General features: G+C 43.6%; 1 protein-coding gene across 5 annotated transcripts in view; it reads right to left on the bottom strand.

Annotated features, from left to right (window-relative positions):
* srgap3 (SLIT-ROBO Rho GTPase activating protein 3) overlaps positions 1 to 22,026 on the bottom strand; it is a 123,793-nt gene that overhangs the window by 78,698 nt on the left and 23,069 nt on the right. For all 5 annotated transcript variants that reach the window (XR_002877644.1, XM_070444563.1, XM_023990942.1 and 2 more), the window contains exon 2: positions 6,565 to 6,760. Coding sequence is in view for 4 of the 5 variants with exons in the window: in XM_070444563.1 (XP_070300664.1) it covers positions 6,565 to 6,760 (196 nt within the window). In the remaining variant the exon portion in view is untranslated. The remainder of the gene's footprint in view (positions 1 to 6,564; positions 6,761 to 22,026) is intronic.

Raw genomic sequence — 22,026 nt, 5'->3', positions numbered from 1 at the left:
GCCCCACAGGTGTCACGTCCTGACCATAGTTCTTATGTGTGTTGCTTGTTTTAGTGTTGGTCAGGACGTGAGCTGGGTGGGCATTCTATGTTGTGTGTCTAGTTTGTCTGTTTCTGTGTTCAGCCTAATATGGTTCTCAATCAGAGGCAGCTGTCAATCGTTGTCCCTGATTGAGAATCATATATAGGTGGCTTGTTTTGTGTTGGGGATTGTGGGTGGTTGTCTTCTGTCTTTGTGTTCTGCACCAGATAGGACTGTCTCGGTTTTCACATTTGTTATTTTGTATAGTGTTCATGTTATTGTCTCTTCTTTATTAAATCATGTTGAACACTAGCCGCGCTGCATTTTGGTCCTCTCCTTCACCCCAGGAAGAAAGCCGTTACAACAGGCAAGTACACCAACCAAGCAACCCCATGCATAACGCTTAGCAGTCTGCTGGGAGTCACTGGGAAGTTGATGCTCTCTCTTATTCATAATATTATGAATAATTAGTGAAGGAATCACTGGCACATGGCCATGAATACTGTGCATCAATTATGAACCTTTCAGATGATGTAGGCTCAAGCTTAATAAGGCTTTCCTGCTGATTGAGTTATCTGAAATCCATTTATCAAATTTACATTTTAGTCATTTAGCAGATACTCTTATCCAGAGCGACTTACAGTGCATTCATCTTAAGACAGTTAGGTGGGACAACCACATATCACAGTCATAGTTGTACATGTTCCTCAATAAAGGAGCTATCAGCAAGGTCAGAGCTAGTAAGGGGGAAAAAAGTCAAGTGCGAGTGTTAGTTCACGAAGGGATCGGTATTTGGACCGATTAATAAAATGCGATATTGGATTAAATGTCAAAGGCAATCAATAAAACTCAGAGTTATGGGCTGTAGCTACATATTGCATTACAGTATGGTCTGGTCAGGTTTTTAATACAAAACAGTACTGTTTTTATTCATAATGAAAAACCATGAAACGTCAGTCTCATGTTTTGCAGTAACTTGTACATGTGTTGTGTTTTGAAGCCAGACAGGGATCTGGACAGAGATTTCAGGCAGCAACATCAAATGGAACTAGGGTTAAGAAAAATAAGGAGGCCACCAGTGTTTGTAGTCAAGCAGAACGAGCGTGGAGGAGACAATCTGGCTCGGCGCGATACCGGGACAATCATTAATGACCCCCTCCTACCCACACATGCACGCATAAAGGCAGGCATATACACGGACACACACAACACAACACTTGCACACAGGCATGCAAACACATGAACACACAGGATTGGACATTAATGCAGGCTTTATCTTATCTTTCTCAGACAGGTTATGTTTCCTTTCAATATAACATGAGCTGCTTTCTAATGGCTTGCTTGCTGTTGATAATGTGCAATCCCTGTTTTGACTGATAGACCATATTCAGACATTTTAGTTTAATAGGTGGTGATTAAAATCCCCATTTAATGATAAACCCCAAAACGGTTCCTCAACCAATTTATCTCTCTTCAATGTCTCATAGACATTGAAGATCATTCTAGGAGCAATAGGAAGTTCCCGAAGCCCCACAGATGAAATGGTTTAAAGTGATAGTTCACTCAACAATCAAAGTGTGTTTGATCTTCAAGTGGTCTAATGTCAATATAAGTCCACGTCACGTCTGTTGTGTAGATCCAGCTATATGTAAAAAATGAAAACGCTAGGGACCATTTTAAAGGGCAGTGCAAGCCTTCCCTCACTCTCTGACAGTGAGGCCACCATTTGATGTAATAGAAAATAGACTTCTGGTGATTGGTGTTTTGGTGGGGGTTGGGTGAGTTGACTGGGCCCAGACTGACAGATCCCAAACAGAGATCCAGGCAGGCTGGAGCAGTAGGGGCTGAGCTGAGCTGCAGGTATCGCTTGCATACTGATGCCCTCAGCTTTTCCCTTCATGTGGCCAATCAGAGGTGGGTGTTGGTATACTTCACCCTCATCTTAATTAGTTGAGAGACACTAGAGCTGCCTGATATGTTAATGTAGATGAGCCAAGAGGAGACCTAGCAAACAGACAGCATCATGGCAGTGCAGCTGTAAACTACAGTGGCATTGAGCATCACATCAGTGACTGCTGTCATAAACTCAGCTCATAAAGCCGTATTTGTATGGTATGGGTTAAGCCAATAAGACCGGGGCATTGACCTAGCAGCTCAATGTGGACCTCTGCCTGGCTGAACAGAGTCTAATTGTGCTGTTTTAATTTCCGATAGTGCTGTGCAGTGTATAGCCATGCATGAGTTGCTAGGCACCGGAGAAGTCATGCTGCTCATGGCGTATCCTTCCACAGAGAGATGGGCTGCTGCGGAAACTCAGAAATATCCACAGAGAGACAAAAGATCAGGGGAAAAACTGAGAGTTGGGGCTTGTTTGTATCTAAACTAAAGAGACAGTGAGACCATGGTGAAAGACAGGACACGTGAGTGCATGCATATTTGAGAGGTAGCCAAGAGTATCCATAGTACATATGTGTTGTGTGTGACATATGTTTGGACACACCTACTCATTCAATGGTTTTTCTTTATTTTTACTATTTTCTACATTGTATAATAATAGTGAAGACATCAAAACTATGAAATAACACCTATGGAATCATGTAGTAACCAAAAAAGTGTTAAACAAATCAAAATATATTTTAGATTTTTCAAAGTAGTCACTCTTTGCCTTGATGACAACTTTGCACACTCTTGGCATTCTCTCAACCAGCTTCACTTGGAATGCTTTTCCAACAGTCTTGAAGGAGTTCCCATATGTGACCCGATTCAGGAAACTAGACGTATGTCAAAAGTCACGACTTCACAGGAGAGCCATTTGAACATAAAAAATATTTTTGAGGGCAGAAATGCCTTCTCGAACATGTGAACTTTCATGTGCCTTAATAACAAACTTGTATGCCATCTGTAAATACCAATACAATTGTTAAATTACGAGCCTTGTTGGTTAAGCCACAGAAAAAGAGGCAACCTTCCAACTAGCCATGATTGGCTGAGATAATGAGTGGGCTGGACATGCCTAGAGAGGAGTTTGGATTGGTCTGCCATATTGAAGGCTTCTGTCTATTTGAGCTCATCAGTCTGTGTTGGTAATCCTGATGAACGCAGATTTTTTTAAATGTATTGTTTAGTGGAACTGCATAAGTGTTGCTCTCCACTTTCTGGAAGATCAAGTTTTGAAATCAGTGGAATTAGAGTATGATAGCTAAAAAGATGGAGAAAACACCTGAGGGCAACCGTGGTATGGCATTCCTGACAGTGAGACACATTCATCATGCATGATGATGTATACAGGTAAGATAGCTAGCTACATTTTCAGATATTACACATTTCTAATTTTGACAGAAAGTGGTTTCAAGCTAAAGTGTACTGTTAGCTAGCTAGCTAATGTTAGCTGGCTGGCTCCCTAGCTGACATTAGCCTAATGTTAGCTAGCTAACATTGCACCTGGTTGGTTATCTCCCAGCACTGTGGCATTGTTGGCACTTTGTTCATTGTTGTTTAACTAGCTAACGTTAGCTGGCTGATCTTAAATGTTGTTTACCTAGCTAGGTTCATTGTATACCTAGCTTGCTATATGTCTTAAGCTAAAGTGTACTGTTCGCTAGCTAGCTAACATTAGCTGGCTGGCTCCCTAGTTTACAAGTTGATCAACTATCAAAGCAGAATTACTTTCCCATTGTTTCTCAATGCAGTGTATGATACACCATTTTGAGTCTCTACTTGATCCAATGTAAGAAACACCATTTCACATTTTGCTACATAAGACCTAATCCAGGTGGTGAGTCACATATGCTGAGCACTTGTTGGCTGAGGTCAGGTGATTGTGGAGGCCAGGTCATCTGATGCAGCATTCCATCACTCTCCTTCTTGGTCAAATAGCCCTCACACAGCCTAGAGGTGTGTTGGGTCATTGTCCTGTTGAAAAACAAATGATAGTCCCACTAAGCGCAAACCACATGGGATGGCGTATCGCTGCGGAATGCTGTGTTGGCCATGCTGGTTAAGTGTGCCTTTCAATTCTAAATAAATCACTGACAGTGTCACCAGCAAAGCACCATCACACCTCCTCCACCATGCTTCACGGTGGGAACCACACATGCAGAGATTATCCGTTCACCTACTCTGCATCTCACAAAGACACAGCGGTTGGAACCAAAAATCTCAAATTTGGACTCATCAGACCAAAGGACAGATTTCCACCGGTCTAATGTACATTGCTCGTGTTATTTGGCCCAAGCAAGTCTCTTCTTCTTGTTGGTGTCCTTTAGTAGTGGTTTCTTTGCAGCAATTCGGCCTGATTTACGCAGTCTCCTCTGAACAGTTGATGTTGAGATGTGTCTCTGTGAAGCATTTATTTGGGCTGCAATTTCTGAGGCTGTTAACTCTAATAAACTTATCCTCTGCACCAGAGATAACTCGGCATCTTCCTTTCCTGTGGCGGTCCTCACGAGAGCCTGTTTCATCATAGCACTTGATGGTTTTTGTGACTGCAATTTTCCGGATTGACTGACCTTCATGTCTTAAAGTAATGATGGACTGTCGTTTCTCTTTGCTCATTTGAGCTGTTCTTGCCATGATATGGACTTGGTCTTTCACCAAATATAGCTATCTTCTGTATAACACCCCTACCTTGTCACAACACAACTGATTGGCTCAAACGCATTTAGAAGGAAAGAAATTCCACAAATGAACTTTTAACAAGGCACACCTGTTAATTGAAATGCATTCCAGGAGACTACCTCATGAAGCTGGTTGAGAGAATGCCAAGCGTGTGAAAAGCTGTCATCAAGGCAAAGGGTGACTACTTTGAAGAATCTAAAATATACTTTTTTGGTTACTATATTATTCCATATGTGTTATTTCATAGTTTTAATGTTTTCACTATTATTCTACAACGTAGAACATAGTAAAAAATAAAGAAAAACCCTGGAATGAGTAGGTGTGTCCAAACTTTTGACTGGTACTGTATATACAGTAGTTGTGCCCAGGGTTTATTTACGAAGCGAGGGTCTTTAACAAGGACACTGTCTAAGCTAATTGGTTGAACATTTTTATGGTTGTGTTTGTTTGGGTTAATGGAGTCCAAAGGAAGCCAACGTGGCCCTCATAAAGAAGTGTGTGTAATCAAAATGTCACACTTCGTTGTTGCCAACACACAGATCTTCTGTGTGTGTGTGTGTGTGTGTGTGTGTCGCCAGACAACTACACACAGCCAAAGACTCTGCGGCTACAGACTTCTAGACGGCTGCTTTACACTGCAGCCCTATGAGTGTGAGTACAGTGGTTCAGGCAGTCTTGGCAAAGGCATTGAGGTGGCAGAGGAAGATGAGATGCTGAGTCTGGTAAGAACTATGTGGCTGGTGCCTGCTCTTCAAGAACTGTTTGAACTGGTCTACTAGAAGCTCTACTATACAGTAAGTGTCTTGGTTAAGCCATAGCATCTGCAGCACCASAGCCCTGTCTACTGTCAGCATGTCCTTGGGGACCCTGGTGCAAGCTGCCTGCTCTAAAACAGCTGGCCTCAATTACTGAGTCAAATCCCCATGGAATTCACCAGGGCCTGAACTAAGTGGATGACACAAAGCCCTCTACTCTACTGCCTGCACTGACATTTTAAAGTTTCATAACTACTGTTATGATCACTGTTATCATATTCAAATAGTTAACCTTTAGAATGTGTTAAAGATGTAGCTTACAATTATATTCAAAAGTTGGGAGTACAGTACATACTGTACAGGCAGAGGACGAGAAGTACGTTTTGCAGCATAAGACTGCACTGTACTCAAACGCTCCAATGTAAAGGCTGGGGCTAGCTAGCAAGCTGTAAATCTATCACTGGCCGCCCTAAATGGCAGAGAATAATCCATTTATTCATTGATGTGATGGAAAACAAGGCACAGTCTCGTAGCATGCATGGCCTCAGCCGTGCCTCGACCCTATAGGATAATACTGGTAAGGCCTGGCTGGCTTTGAGACCCTCCTCAGCCCAGAGCTACAGGAACAAGAGCTTTATATGGGGAGATTCTGCACTGGAGTGCTGAACATCAGCGTTTGCCAATTAAAATTAAGGTTTCATCCAGAATGAGATTACTTTTCTATCGCCTTTGGATGGTTTGAGATTTCTAAGGAGTAAAATCATTATCGCTTGATATTATAAGAAGGACATTTATATCCAAAGGCTATGCAGTGAACCTAAAATGTAGCAGGAGTCGTTTTTGGACAGATTAAAGTGAGAAAAATAGGGTGGAGTAGTTTGAGATCTGGGGAGAAAAACTTGGCAAGAACAGATATAACTCCATGTGTACTCAACAAGTTCACACGCTCTAAGACAATATAAAAAATACATCTGCACACCCAAGCAAACACACAAACAGAGTAGACATGCTCTGGCAAGGCAAGTAGACACACAAACACACACTTGCATGAACACACATGCATATACAATCCCTCGCTTCCTCACATACAGTTTAAATGTTTGGCTCAGTTTGAAGCTAGGTGGTCTTTAACGGTGTGGTGGGCTCATCTCTGCATGGGAGGGAAACTCACTTGAACTGGTGGTGCTCTCTGGAGCTGCGGATCTTGTTGGAGAAGCGCTCGGCCAGTTTCTCCAGGCTGCGGGAGTACTCCAGCTGGATCTCAGCCTTGCGGCGGAAGAAGTCCTGCAGGTCCTGTAGCAGCTGGATACGAGACTCGGACTGCTGCTCCAGGCATTTGAATTGCTCCACCAGCTGGTTACGGATCTCTATGCATCAAAACACAAAACAGGACAGAGTCATCATCTCCAGAAAATCAGGGCATGGGSCTGGATTCAGTCAACCCTGCCATGTTTGCCATCTTTGTTAAAATGTTCTCCCCAAAAAGTGTCTTAGTCTGAAAACATTTATCTGAAAAGAGTTTATGTATAATGAACAAAAATATAAACTCAACATGCAACAATTTCAACGATTTTACTGAGTCATCAGTCAATTGACATACATTCATTAGGCCCTAATCTGTGGATTTCTAGGCAGGGGGACCCAATTGAGAGCCAGGCCCACCCACTGGGGAGCCAGGCCCAGCAAATCTGAATGAGTTTTTCCCCACAAAAGGGCTTTATTACAGACAGAAATACTCAGTTTCATCAGCTGTCGAGGTGGTGGGTCTCAGATCAGATGATCCCGCACGTGAAAAAGCCGGATGTGGAGGTCCTTGGCTGTCGCGGTTACACATGGTCTGCGGTTGTGAGGCCGGTTGGAAGTACTGTCAAATTCTCTGAAACTACGTTGGTGGTGGCTTATGATAGATAAATTAACATTCAATTCTCTGGCAACAGCTCTGGTGGACATTCCTGCAGTCAGCATGCCAATTGCACGCTCCCTAAAAATGTTGACATCTGTGGCATTGTGCATGTGACAAAACTGCACATTTAAAAAAGTGGCCTTTTATTGTCCCCAGCACAAGGTGCACCTATGTAAGGATCATACAGTAATCAGCTTCTTGATATGCCACACCTGTCAGGTGGATGGATTATCTTAGCAAAGGAAAAATGCTCACCAACAGGGATGTAAACAAATTTGTGCACAACATTTAAGAGAATTAAGCTTTTTTTTTTTTACATGTTGCTTTTATATTTTTGGTCAGTAGATTTGTTTAACAGCACCCTAAACCATCTGTGGATTTATTCAAGATACATTTGTTTTAAAGTGCAAAAGAGACATTTAATACTTTATCTTATTATGGGTTTATCATAATTCTGTTATGATAGTTGCGCCAAGGATTATTTTCCAACCGTGAAATAGGTTATGGAGGGCAGCGAAATCTCATCAACATTCACACAGTTTCTACTTTTATAAACTGGGCTTGTTCTTTGCCTCGAATCACTGCAAGTTGGCTGGAAATAACGGTTTTCACCTTGCACACCTAACAACCATGAAATGTCCTGTCACATATTTCCAAGCAGCTCACTGTGTTAACAAAGTGTTTCTCTCTCTAACATCCCTCRGGCAAAGCTGTCAATCAGCACCACACATCATGTCTGAAAGAGTTGGAAGCTTCATGTTGGTCCATGAGTTTGTATTGTAGCAGTCTTTTCTGTATTCAAACAGACTGTTTCCCCTGGTTCCACCCTGGGCTATTGAACATCTCTTTAGGAAGATGAGAAACGACTGCCTGCTAAATGTAATGTAGCGTAATGGCTCCAGAGCTGAGCTGAGCTAAGATGAGCTGTGTGAGAACGGGCTTCAGGAATTCGAAATGCTGTCAATGGTGCTTAAAACCCTACGAGGGGAACCTGACACTGGCAGTCTCACTGAAGATTCTCGACGCTGGTGGGTACCCAGGAGAGAAACCTGAGTCTCCATCGGCTTTGTACTGTTGTCACTGAGCTCCAACTCTGCCTCGACTGAATAACAAAGAATGGCCTATTTAACTGAAAAGAAACAGCAAATCTAAGATGCTTCTTTCTGATCTTCATAAAACAGCTACTGTAAACAAATGGAATAAAGGGGAAATATTATTTGAAAGCAAAGTAATACTGACTAGCTATCGGATTGAAAGGTGGTATCACTAGTCAACAGAAAGGGAAGACCTCATGAGCATGCTGTATTCAGCATGCAGAATCAAAGCTTTTTCATGTGCCACACCATATGTATCGGCATCAAACAATACTGTGTTATTTTGGTTTTCTCCACAGAGGTTCCTGGTCCAGTAAGCTTAAATAATATAAATATGGGATGGCGGGGGCAGAGCAGTTTGATGTTAAATAGGACTGGCAGCGTCCCTTTGCCTGGTGCCCAGAAAGGTTCAGATGCCTTCATCCTTTATTTGTGTTCTGTAATACAAGGTGAAGCTCATTCGCTGCTGCAGGCTTCAAAGTACTGATTGGAGACAGAATGTGAGCAGACAATTTCTTTGCTGAGGCTTAGAGAATAGTTTGAGTCTTGGATTTGTCTGAGGTCAACGGCATGGTAGCTTCAAGTACTCCAGGCAAGGTCAAAACTATAAGAGGTCCCTGTGAAGGAGCTTTGTCATAGGACATTAGACATAACACAGGCCATGGGGGTGACATTCTGCATGGCAGATGTACTGTTAACTGCACAGCACCACCACAGCAATGACAAAGACCATGTTTCCATGCTGCAGAGGGTGTAATTTGGTCAGCCAAGCCCTTCCCGTGGATATATACAGTCTGTGACTTAGCGAAGGGAAGATAGCCATTTGTGTTTAGCAGTGATCTTGTGCAGGGGATGGTTTCTGTCCCTGTGATGTTGCGCCGCCTGGCCCCAGCCCCAGCCCCAAGCGGCATCCTACAATCTGTGGTTAACCACTGTCCCAGCCCTTCCCTTTACCCATGGGCCTCCCTCGCTCTCCATCAGCCTACATGGGCCTAGGTCTCATATAACCAGCACCAGCCCTGGAGATGCCTGGCTACTACTTCTACAACAAACACATTCCAACCMCTACTTCCAGGCACTCTGAGCTCTTCCCAGACTGAATGGATTGTTTTCTTCCTTTCTTTCCATTACTTTCTCTTGTTTTCTCTCTCTGCACGTAGGCTATCCAGTGGCAAAACAAGAGGAGCCAGGAGAAACGCCCCAGAAAAATCTGACACTGATCCGCATGAATGGCAGGGAGGACTTTTTAAAACACTCTCGTAAAAAATGGCCGACTGTGAACCGGCAGCTGCAATGGTGGAATTGACAGACGAGTTTGGAAAAATAGGTCACTCGCGCCAGAAGTGTGTCCCCACCTCTTAGAAACCATGAGCAATCGCAGAATTATTCCCCAGTATTCTCGATTCCTTGCATAGCGCTTTCGTTGTGGTTTATTTGAAGTGTCTGAAGTGGTTCTTTTCAATCTGTGAAGAGGAGGAATGCTGTGAATTTAGGCCTGCAGTTACAGACGATGCTTTGCCCTTTTGAACAGAACCAAAACAAGTGTTGTAGCCAGCATGACATCAGTTCAAATAAACATTTTCAAAATGGACCTTTTAGAAAAAGAATGTGAACGTTCTGGATTACGAATAAACATCAATGTTTCATGGAATGAAAAGGAATCCATGACATCAAACGTTTACTGTTTGATTATTGGCTACGGCCCAATTCTTTGAGAGCAATCAAGTTATTAAAAAAAGGAGCTCGTTCGAGGTTATGAGTCCCCTATTTGAAATAAAAATGTGCATTTCAAACAGTGTTTGTGGTTCACTTGTTCATGCGTTTGTATGGATAACAAGCACTGACTACTCCATGTTGGGGGAGGGAAGATGGAGGTAATTCAACTCCTCAAAATAAACAGGAGCTCTACTAATTAGATCTAGGCCATAAGCACAACCTTTAATTGAAGGGTACAATTTACTTGGCTTTAACGCCATTGTTTCATTAGGCAATGCAGCAATTACATACTGCAGGCGCACAGCATGCCTTCTCTACACATGTTTCCATTTGTGGATGGATGTGTCTGCTCATTGGGGTGGCAACCTCAGAGAAAAAAGAGTACAGGATTGAGCGGGAGGGGGGGGGCAAGGGAATGAGGGGAAGAGGCAGTGGTAGTGAACCACAGGGTCCATCCTTCATCACTACTTCCACGCCCATAAGGAACAACACCAAAGGGATACAAAATCCCTCTTTTGAGGGCTATACAAAGTCTTTCAATTAGGGGAAGAGGATGGGGAGATAGAGCTGAGACAGAAATAGCCTGATGAGGCAATTCTACCACAATTACATATGGGGGAGAGAAGCTAGTAACTGAAAAACATTGTTCCTACAACAGAGCTATCCTTTTGTCTATTTGTGCTACTTCATCTGAAAGTTAACTACCATTGACTGTCTCAGTTTGATACAAGAGCAAATATTCTAAATCAGCACAAATACCTAACAGTAAGATCATCAATGATGGATGCACCCCACATTATGCATTACATTCACATTCAGCAATCAGTACTCTAGTAAATGTATTTTGCAAACAAACATATCAAGAATGCGCCATCATTGCACATTTTCTGCAATCTATATTGAGCTAATGTTCAATTGTCATGATTCTCTGCAGTGTATATTGATATCAAATGATTGCATGAATCCAATTCAGTTACTACTGCACATAGAATGCAACTTTTCTGGCAAGCCAAAGTGATGATGCAGTATTACTGGCTCTCCCTGAAAGCTATTGGAGTCACAGGCTTCATTCATTATGCAGTTGAACATGCAGACAGATAGGCCTATGTGTAGAGGCATCAATCCACAACCACTTGTTTATCCCTGAACAGTCTTCTCTGTATTAATGAAACTGTACGTAACTTGAATGTGTAATGTGAATAAGTCTGCGAAAGAGAATGCTCTCTGTCGGTACAGTATGACTGCTTCTCTGAATGTACAGGCAACTGCCAAAATAAAAGGAAACACTTGAGTAAATGAGGGATACAAAGTATCTTGAATGCAGGTGCTTCCACACAGGTGTGGTTCCTGAGTTAATAAAGCTATTAACATCACATCATGCTTAGGGTCATGTATAAAAATGTCCAGTTACCCATTATTTTGGCTACCATGGCTAGAAGAAGGGTTCTCAGTGACTTTGAAAGAGGGGTCTCAAAGGAGCATGGGAGTTTACAGTTTGTGTGTGTACTTGTTTCCTTATCTTATCAGGACCCCAATGTCCTAACAATTCACCTGAATGTCCTGACAAGGTAGGAAAACAAACTATTTTGTAAAAGTCAGGACTTTTTTAACGTCCTGAATTTGTTAAAATGCTATTTTAAGCTTAATGGTTAGGTTTTGGGGTTACGGTTAGGGTTAAGGTTAAGGTTAGGGCAGGGTTGGGGAAAATATAGTTTTAATGGTCAAACAGTTTTACTCCACAAAAATACATTTCTAGAAAATAAAGCAGTGTGTGTGTTAGTCTCAGTCACCAGATGTCAACCTCATTTGACCACTTACGGGAGAACCATCAACAAAACACCAAATGGTGGACTTCCTTGTGGCAGAATGGTGTCAAATCCCTCCAATAGAGTTCCAGACACTTGTAGAATCTATGCCAAAGTGAATTGAAGCTGTTCTGGTGGCTCGTAATGGCCTAACGCCTTTTTAAGACACTATGTTGGTGTTTCCTATATTTTGTCAGTTAAGTATGAAAGCCTGGTGTGCAATGTACATGCTGGCAAACTCTTTCTAATGTAAAACATGTTCTTCAGCTTATAGATTACCTCCCACCATCGGAAGCAGATAAGCGCTCATGGACCTCAGCTTGGCTTGGCTCTCTTTATACCTATATCTTACACCAAGTAAGCTCTCCAAGAATCATRTCTTTAGTTTGGCAGGCATGTCTAAATCACAGTCAAATGCCCTGCTTAATTAATGCATCTACGTAAATCTTTGTGATGAAGTTGCCCGAGTCTGTTACGTTGCATCGTTTTTGTTCCACTCACACATGATATTAACTGCAGTAGTTTGTGTATGGCAAATGTTATCATGCAGGTGTGATCTGCAGTCAGAGTGGTCCTAGCTCATTAACCAGCCCTGTGAGAGCAGATGGGACAGCAGAGATAAGAAGGGACCACTTCAACACTGACCTTGAGACAACACATTATCATAATCACTGCCTAGCCTAAACCCCTACCGCCACCATCATCCCCACCACAAGGCACCTGCTCAATAAGATCACTACACGTCTGGGACAACGTCCCAGGACAGGACAAGAATTATAAAGCCAGCGACCTCTTAGAAAAACACTAGGATGTAGGAGATCCCTGAAATTTGACCWCGGAGCAGAAAAAAAATCCATAATCACACCTGCAGGGCGTCATTTGCTGAGCGGCCGTTTTATGGGATCCTGAACAATTCTGCAATTTTGTGTTTTTTTCCCACTGATTTGAACTTTTTTTGTACATAATGTTTCCGCCATCATTTCCTATGACCAAAAAGAGCTTCTGGACATCAGAACAGCGATAACTAACCTTGAAGATTTCTACTTCAACGAGTCCGAGGCGCAGGATATTAAGCTCACCCCGGACCAGGGACTAATTCCTGAGACTCGTAAAATAGACTACGTCGGTGAGTACATAAACCACCTTTGTACATTCGCCAATAGAACGAAGGGTAATCACTGGAGAATAAAACTGGGCGAGCTCTGTTCGAGACTACCCTATCAACGGGACCTGAAGAACAGTAATATCCTGTTTCTCTGAGTCGTGGCTGAACATTGACATGGATAATACAGTACCAGTCAAAGGTTTGACACACATACTCATTCAAAGGTTCATATTTTWTATTTTTAGTGTTTTCTACATTGTAGAATAATGGTGAAGACATCAAAACTATGAAATAACACATATGGAATCATGTAGTAACCAAAAAAGTGTTAAACAAATCAAAATATATTTTAGATTTTAAGTTTCTTCAAAGTAGCCACCCTTTGCCTTGATTACAGCTTTGCACACTCTTGGCAATCTCTCAAGCAGCTTCCTGAGGTAGTCACCTGGAATGCATTTCAAGTAACAGGTGCGCCTTGTTAAAAGTTATTTTGTGGAATTTCTTTCCTTCTTAATGTGTTTCAGCCAATCAGTTGTGTTGTGACAACGTAGAGGTGGTATACAGAATATAGCCCTATTTGGTCAAATATCAAGTTCATATTATGGCAAGAACAGCTCAAATAAGAGAAATGACAGTCCATCATTACATCATTACTTTCACTAGGCGGTGTCAGAGAAAGGCATAAAAAATTGTCTAAGACTCCAGTCACCCAAGTCATAGACTGTTTTCTCTGCTACAGCGCGGCAAGCAGCCCGGAGTGCCAAGTCTAAGTCCAAAAGGCTCCTTAACAGATTCTACCCCCAAGCCATAAGACTGCTGAACAATTAATCAAATGGCCACCCAGACTATTTGCGTTGTAACGCAAAATTCCCCAAAAKGTTCCATATGCACAAAAAGCTTATTTCTCTCAATTGTTGAGCAAAGATTTGTTTACATCCCTGTTAGTGAGCATTTCTCCATCCACCTGACAGGTGTGGCATGTCAAGAATCTTGTGCTGGGGACAATAAAAGGCCACTCTAAAATGTGCAATTTTGTCACACAACACAATGCCGCAGATGTCTCTAGTTTTGAGGGAGCATGCAATTGGCATGCTGACCTGCAGGGATGTCTACCAGAGCTGTTGCCAGAGAGTTGAATGTTAATTTCTCTACCATAAGCCATCTCCAACGTTGTTTTAGAGAATGTACGGCCTCACAACCGCAGACCACATGAAACCACGCCAGACTAGGACATCCACTTCAGTTTTCTTCACCTGCGGGATCATCGGAGACCAGCCACCCGGACAGCTGATGAAACTGAGGAGTATTTATATCTGTAATAAAGCCTTTTTGTGGGGGAAAACTCATTCTGATTGGCTGGGCCTGACTCCCCAGTGGGTTGGCCTATGCCCCTCCAGGCCCACCCATGGCCCTGCCAGTCGTGAAAACGAAGTAACATTTTTGAAATTGTTGCATGTTGCCGTTTATATATTTTTTCATACATCTTGCTGGTATTTCTATGCATCGACTGGATAGAACAGCAGCGTCGGGTAAGCTAAAGGGGAGAGGTATGTGTCTCTGCGTGATCTCTAATATTAAGGTAGTCTCGAGGTCCTGTTCGCCTGAGTTAGAACTCTTCATGTTAGGCTGTAGACCATACTATTTACCAAGAGAGTTTTCATCTAGATTTTTTGTAGCTGTCTATTTACCACCACAATCTGATGCTGGCACTAAGACCACACTCAACGAGCTGTATAGGGCCATAAGCAAAATAGAAAATGCTCATCCAGAGGCGCCACTTGATTTTGGCCGGTGATTTTAATGCAGAGAAACTGAAATCTGTCTTACCTAATTTCTACCAGCATGTCACCTTTGCAACTAGAGGCTAAAAAAATCTCTACATCACCTTTACTCTACACACAGAAACTCATACACAGCTCTCCCTCTCTCTCCATTTGGCAAATCTGACCATAACGTTATCCTCCTGATTCCTGCTCGCAAGAAAAAACTCAAACAGGAAGTACCAGTGAAGTGGTCTGATGAAGCAGATGCTAAGCTACAGGACTGTTTCACTAGCACAGACTGGAATATGTTCTTGGATTCATCCGATGGCATTGAGATGTTCACCACATCAGTCACCGGCTTGTTCATCGAAGTGCATCGACAATGTCATCCCCACATTGACCGTATGCACCTATCCCAACCAGAAGCCATCGGTTAATKGCAAAATACGCACTGAGCTAAAGGCTAGAGCGGGACACTAATCCGGACGCATATAAGACATTTTGCTACGCCCTCAAATGAACCATCAAACAGGCAACGCGTCAATACAGGACTAAGATCGAATTCTACTTCACCGGCTCTGCTGCTTGTCGGATGTGGCCGGGCTTGCAAACTATTACAGATTACAAAAGGAAACCCAGCCAAAAGCTGCCCAGTGACGCGAGCTGCCCAGACAACCTAAATGTATTCTATGCTCACTTTGAGGAAAGCCACTGTCACGTTAGTCGTAAGAACATTCGGACCTAAGTGCAGCATGCAATCGGTTCGACATTTTTTATTATAAGTGAACCGCACAACAAAACAATAAAGAATAAACSACACGTGAAGCTATGGAGTGCTCACAGGCAACTACACATAAACAAGATACCACAAAAACCAGTGGGGAAATGGCTGCCTAAATATGATCACCAATCAGAGACAATGCTAAACAGCTGCCTCTGATTGGGAACCATACCAGGCCAACATAGAAATAAAACAACCTAGATTACCCACCCTAGTCACACCCCGACCTAACCAAAATAGAGAATAAAAAGGCTCTCTATGGTCAGGGCGTGACAGCCACACTGACCATGCATGAGAACACCAGCTGTTCCGGACGACTGTGTGATCACGCTCTCCGTAGCCAATGAGAGTTAGACCTTTAAACAGGTTTACATTCAGAAGGTCACAGGGCCAGACGGATTACCATGACACATACTCAAAGCATGCACTGACCAGCTGGCACTGACATTTTCAACCTCTCTCTGACCCAGTCTGTAATACAAACATGTTTCAAGCAGACCACCGTTGTCCCTAAGCCCAAGATTGCCAAGGTAACCTGTAGCCATGAAATGCTTTGAAAGTCATAGCTCACATCAACCACATCATTCCAGACACTCTGAACCCACTCCAATTCGCTTACCGCCCCAACAGATACACAGACGCAATTTCTATTGCACTCCATACTGCCCTTTCCCACGTAGAGAAGAGGAACACCTATGTCAAAATGCTATTCATTAACTACAGCTCAGCGTTCAACACCATAATGCCCTCCAAGCACATCACTAAGCTAAGGACCCTGGGACTGAACAGATCCCTCAACACCTCCGTCTGCAACTGGATCCTGGACTTCCTGACGGGCCACCCCCAGGTGGTGAGGGTAGGCAAAAACACATCCGCCACGCTGACCCTCAACATTGGGGCCCCTCAGGGGGGCGTGCTTAGTGGCCGCACACGATTCCAACACCGTCATTAAGTTTGCCAACGACACCATGGTGGTAGGCCTGATCACCGGCGACGATGAGACAGCCTGTAGTGAGGAGGTCAGAGACCTGGCAGTGTGGTGCCAGGACAACAACCTCTCCCTCAACATCAGCAAAACAAAGGCTGATCGTGGACTACAGGAAACGGAGGTCCGAGCATGGCCCCAKTCACATTGACGGGGATGTAGTGGAGCAGGTTGAGAGCTTTAAATTCCTTGGTGTCCACATCACTAAGGATCTATCATGTCCCACACACACCAACACAGTCCTAAATAGGGCACGACAACGCCTCTTCCTCCTCAGGAGGCTGAAAAGATTTGGTATGGACCCTCAGATCCTTAAAAAGTTATACAGCTGCATCACTGAAAGCATCTTGACTGGCTGCATCACCGCTTGGTATGGTATGGTAAGTAGAACAAGGCACCATATTGGCCAAGAATTTCAACCAAGACTTTATCGAGGGTAAATGAAATTAACATATTTTCCTTCACAACTGAAAGAATCGTGGCTTCTGAAAGTCTCTAGTGTGAGTGTACAGAATATGTCTATCTCAATACAATATATATATACCAGTAATAAAGACATCACAAACATCAGAGGGTATGTCATTACCCTATGCTCAACCTGTTCTTCCTAGAAGTCGTTCCAGGACAATGCACCGATGCAGAAGTTTTGTTCAAGCTTACATAACGACTCCTCCAGGCAATTAATTTGAAACTGAATCGGGGAAAGCCCAAGAGGTATGCTTGTCATCGGCAAGGACTGGGGAGTTTTTCAGGATAAAAACAAAACAAAATAGAGATAAGCACTGGCAAAATCCTAGAGGAAAACCTGGTTCAGTCTGCTTTCCAACAGACACAGAGACAAAAACACAAGGCCAAATATACACTGGAGTTGCTTACCAAGACAACGTTGTATGTTCGAGTGGCCTAGCTACAGTTTTGACTTAAATCCACTTGGAAATCTATGGCAAGACTTGAAAATGGTTGTCTAGCAATGATCAACAACCAACTTGACAGAGCTTGGAGAATTTTAAAAAGAATAATGTGCAAATATTTTACAATGCAGGTGTGCAAACCTCTTAGAGACTTACCCAGAAAGACTCACAGCTGTAATCGCAGCTAAAGGTGATTTTAACGTGTATTGACTCAGGTGTGTGAATACTTATGCAAAATAGATATTTCTTTACATAATTTTAAATCAATTTGCAAACATTTCTAAAAGCATGTTTTGACTTTGTCATAATGGGGTATTGTGTGTAGATGGGTGGGGGGAAATCCAGTTAATCCATTTTGAATTCAGGGTGTAACACAGCAAAATATGGTATAAGTCAAGGGGTATGAATACTTTCTGAAGGCACTGTAAACCTGTTCGACCTCGTCTTCCAGCTCTCCACGGAACAGTGCACAAATATGAGGAAATGTCAACTGGTGTGTCGTGTGTGTGTCCTGGAGTGTGTGTTTCCTGTAGAGCATCCTCAGGGTGGCTTGGCTGGGGAGAGAGGCACAGTAAGCCAGCCTGTGCAACCAGTGTGCAGTGGAGCAGACTGCTTTACCCTGATAGCCCCGGTAATTTCATCTCACAAAGGCCACTTACAGCCAGACAGAGACAGCAGCAGCCATTCCCCATCATCCCCATGCCACACACAAGATGCAGCATTAAACATGGTTGGTTTCACCTCAGGGCAATGCAGCCCCCCATTATCACCTCAAACACTGAGGCCTGTTATGGTGAGTGGAGTGCATCAACACATCCGATATGAATATGAATGAGTCAGAGCGTTGTGGGGTAAAGGGAAACACAGGAGGTTCATGGGTTTGTGTAACATCTGGGTTGTAACATCTGGGTTTGTGTAACATCTGGGTGTGCCGCATGAAAAATAAACAGCCTCAGAAGGAATTAGCCTCCTTGGCAACAATATCACTGTTGGATTACACATTACACACACACACACAGCGAGAGCACGCACACACAACATATACGCACACGTACATGTACGCAGCAGACAAAAGCGTCTGCCTCCAAGCCAAATTCACTCACCTAATCCCCTACACAGCTTTTCTGGCCTCTCTACTGCAGAGCTTACCGTCCCCTTACAGCTCTCTACATTAGGTGCCAAATGCTCATGAAAATCAGGCTGGAGTAGACTCTCACACTGCACATGCCCAATGACAGTAGCCTAACCTCATCATCGCACTCACATGGAAGACTGCCTTATCGTCTTCTTGGACTTTTTCCATTGCTGACTGTTTTTTCAGACCTGGCTTTTGGGTGGGTGTGGTAGGCATGGCATCCTTCTCTGTGCAACCCTCTCTCCCTTCTCATCCAGGCTCAGTTTTCCACTCTTCCTCTGTCACTAATCCCTGCTGTAGGGCTCTGTATCAGTCCATCTCTCCCTGGTCTGTCAGTTTGTCTGCCTGCCTGCTCTGTTTGCCTGCCTGCCTGCTCTGCCAGCCTGTTTATCATTTATCCCTGGTCATTACCATCTGGTTTATGGTCACTTACTTTTCAGGAACTCCTGTTGAAATTAGATCAATATAGTTCAACCCAGGCAGGGATAAATATTCCCCCTGAATCGAATAAACGTTTGTCACATGCTGATAGATGAAGTAGCCATGAAGTAGCCGTGTTCTTGCATGATATGGAGTAGATTTGCCAATCGTGGTAGGTAGCCTAGCGGTTAGAAAGGCGAGCCAGCAGCCAGTTCGAATCCAGGTTTCGACAGGAGAAATCTGGTGGGAAGTAGGCTGGCAACCGGAGGGTTGCTGGTATCAAATCCTAGTCGCCATTGCCTACCTACCGTTGTGACCTCGGCCCTTGAGCAAGGCACTTAACCCCCCACAACAACATCACCCCAGGCACCCAGTGTGGCAGCCCCCTGCACCTCTCCAAAACCTGTATACAGTATGTACTGTATATCTATTTGTATGTATGTCTGTCTTTTGGGGGAGAATGGGTTAAAAGTCCAATTTGAGTTGGACCTTGATCAATCATAATACTATGTGAAGATTACTTTAGGGGGTATTATTTGATTGGCAAAATATCTGATTCCCTTTCAATTGCCAATTATTTTTCAAATCTCGATTTCTTCAWACAGTCACCTGTCAAGTAGAGTGCTGTGGTGTATACTAAAAGGAAGGAAATGTGACAGCTTCTCCTCACAGGTCCAGAGGTTCAGACAGACAGACAGAAAGACAGACCACTTCACAGTGAGAGATGAATAACAGTCACCCACTCTCTCTCTCTTTCTCTCGCTCTCGTCCTTCCTCACCATTGATTTTCTCTCCTTCCTGAGTATCATCATCACAGTGTCAGCATGCTACACAGGACTGAAGCTTCAAGGAAGCCAAGGCCCCAGCGCACCAGACATGCCCTTTCACAACACCAGCCGTCAATCACAGCCGTATCCAGGCACCAGCTGCCATGGAGAACCAAGAAAAATAGACTGCATGGTGTCTCCATGACAACATGGGCGTGCACACATCCCTTGGGAGCAGCTGATTGGAGGAGAGCAGGGTGGGGGGATGCAGATAGGTGGGGAAGTGGGATTAGAATGCATGTGTAGGTTCACTCCTTGTGACATGACATGAATGTTATTTTCTCTTTCTGTCTCTGGGTGTGTAGCAAGCGGAGGCTTTGGATGGATCAAATAATGTAAACATAAAACATAATCTTGTTTAATTACTTTGTATTATTGCTGCTCTGAAACACATCCCTTAAGAGTCAGTAAATAAAATGGCTTTATCTCCCAGCAGTAACCCAGGCTGAACATCCTTGGGAACGATACAGCGATACTCTATGCACAATATATGTCATATTCTGCAATCACATAATTTATCAAATATACTATACATGCCATCTGCATTGCCAATATTGTAGAGCATGACGTCTGATTTGAGTATTTTAACAGGTCTAGCCATTATGATATTACTGCTGTATGGTAAAACATGTATTTGTAGCCAAAATGTTCATCCTGCCAGACTATTGCTCACCCATTAGCGCGATACAGTTTCCACAGAGGCCAAGGTCACCTGGTGCCTCAGAACAGTAAACAGAAACCACAGGGAGAGCTTATGTATTCTGGGAGTAGACTGTACCACCACCACAGCTACATACAGCAGCTACAGCAGAAAGAGGAACTTCCTACAGAACAGAAGACAAAGGGCCTGGAGAGAGAGAGAGACAGAGACAAAGAGAGACTCGGGGGCAAGTAAGGAGATAGCCTTGTCCAGTATCCTCCATGTCCGCTGCTCTCTGGCCAACTCCAGTCCAAAGTCTCTGGAGAGCCCAAACCAACTGACCAAGCAAACATGCTCTCAAAAATAACTGCATTTATGGGATCGTACCTTGAAATGGCTGCCAGTGTACCATTGCCTCCAAACCAAGAGTATCTAGTAAAAAAGAGTAAGTAGACTTGCTGAAGCTTAGGCTTGTGCGAGCCAGACAGCTCATTGGAGCAGGAGCCTATCTCCTGTTTCTGTAGCCTGAGGCATGCCATCACAGGGCCTTAACCCCAATCTATCTCCTTAATGCTGAGTCCCAAAAAGAGACTCATAAGGTCCCATTTTTACAGTCTTTGGTATGACTCAGACGGGATCGAAATCACAACCTTCAAATCTTAAGGTGGACACTAACAACAAGGCCACTGAGAGTCTAGTAGTCTACTTTAAACACCAGTTATTTACTTTCTATTTAAGGATGTAGATCTGAAAGCTCTTACTTAGACAACCTCAACAGATGAGTTTCTCTTCTGTGTGTTTCTCATTCCCCTTTTGTTAAGGAAAACAATTGTCTCCTCCAGAGATAGTCAACAATTATTAACTGCAATCCTTCTCTGTGTTTGCTAGCAGTGACTTGGGGGTCCTGTTCAGAGACAGTACAGTGGTGATGACAGACAAGACCAAGGCATAGAGCTGCTGTGCTGGGAGTCCCAGGCCAGTGTGAAAAGCTGACAGTGATGAATGTCAATATTTGGGATTGCACTATWCTGAGGCCACTGAGACCAGTCAGTTGAAAAAGTGTGAGAGAGCATAGCATGACCCTGGAGACCCCATCCATAGAAAGACTGCATCATGACTTCATGTCAGTGCTGGGATTTGTTCTGCAGTGGGGCTCACCTGTGGAGCAATTCACCAAACACAGCCTAGGTCTAACTCCCTGGGCTCCACAGTCATGAGCCTGCCCCACACATTCCAAGGGGCCCAGACAATCCTCTCCGCACATGGATTCATCATTGAGCCACGGTACAGTATAATGTATGTGTGATGTCAAGTGGAATGTATAAGCGGATGATTTAGCTCCAGAGTGCCCTCGATCTTCTACATCCATCTTGACTGCTAGAAGTTTTGCCACCTATGTTTATTCACTTGACAGTTGTGCTTTTCTAGGTCTTCAGTAATGTATAATGGGAGCCTGTGCTGCGATGCTACAGTACATCTCTATCTTCAGTGGAGGTTGCTGAAGGACTGCTGTGCTGCGATGCTACAGTACATCTCTATCTTCAGTGG

This window comes from Salvelinus sp. IW2-2015, linkage group LG1 (genome assembly GCF_002910315.2).
Source record: "Salvelinus sp. IW2-2015 linkage group LG1, ASM291031v2, whole genome shotgun sequence".
Classification (NCBI taxonomy): Eukaryota; Metazoa; Chordata; class Actinopteri; order Salmoniformes; family Salmonidae; genus Salvelinus; species Salvelinus sp. IW2-2015.
The sequence above is the reverse complement of the archived record's forward strand: the minus strand, read 5'-3'. Positions and strand labels throughout refer to the sequence as shown.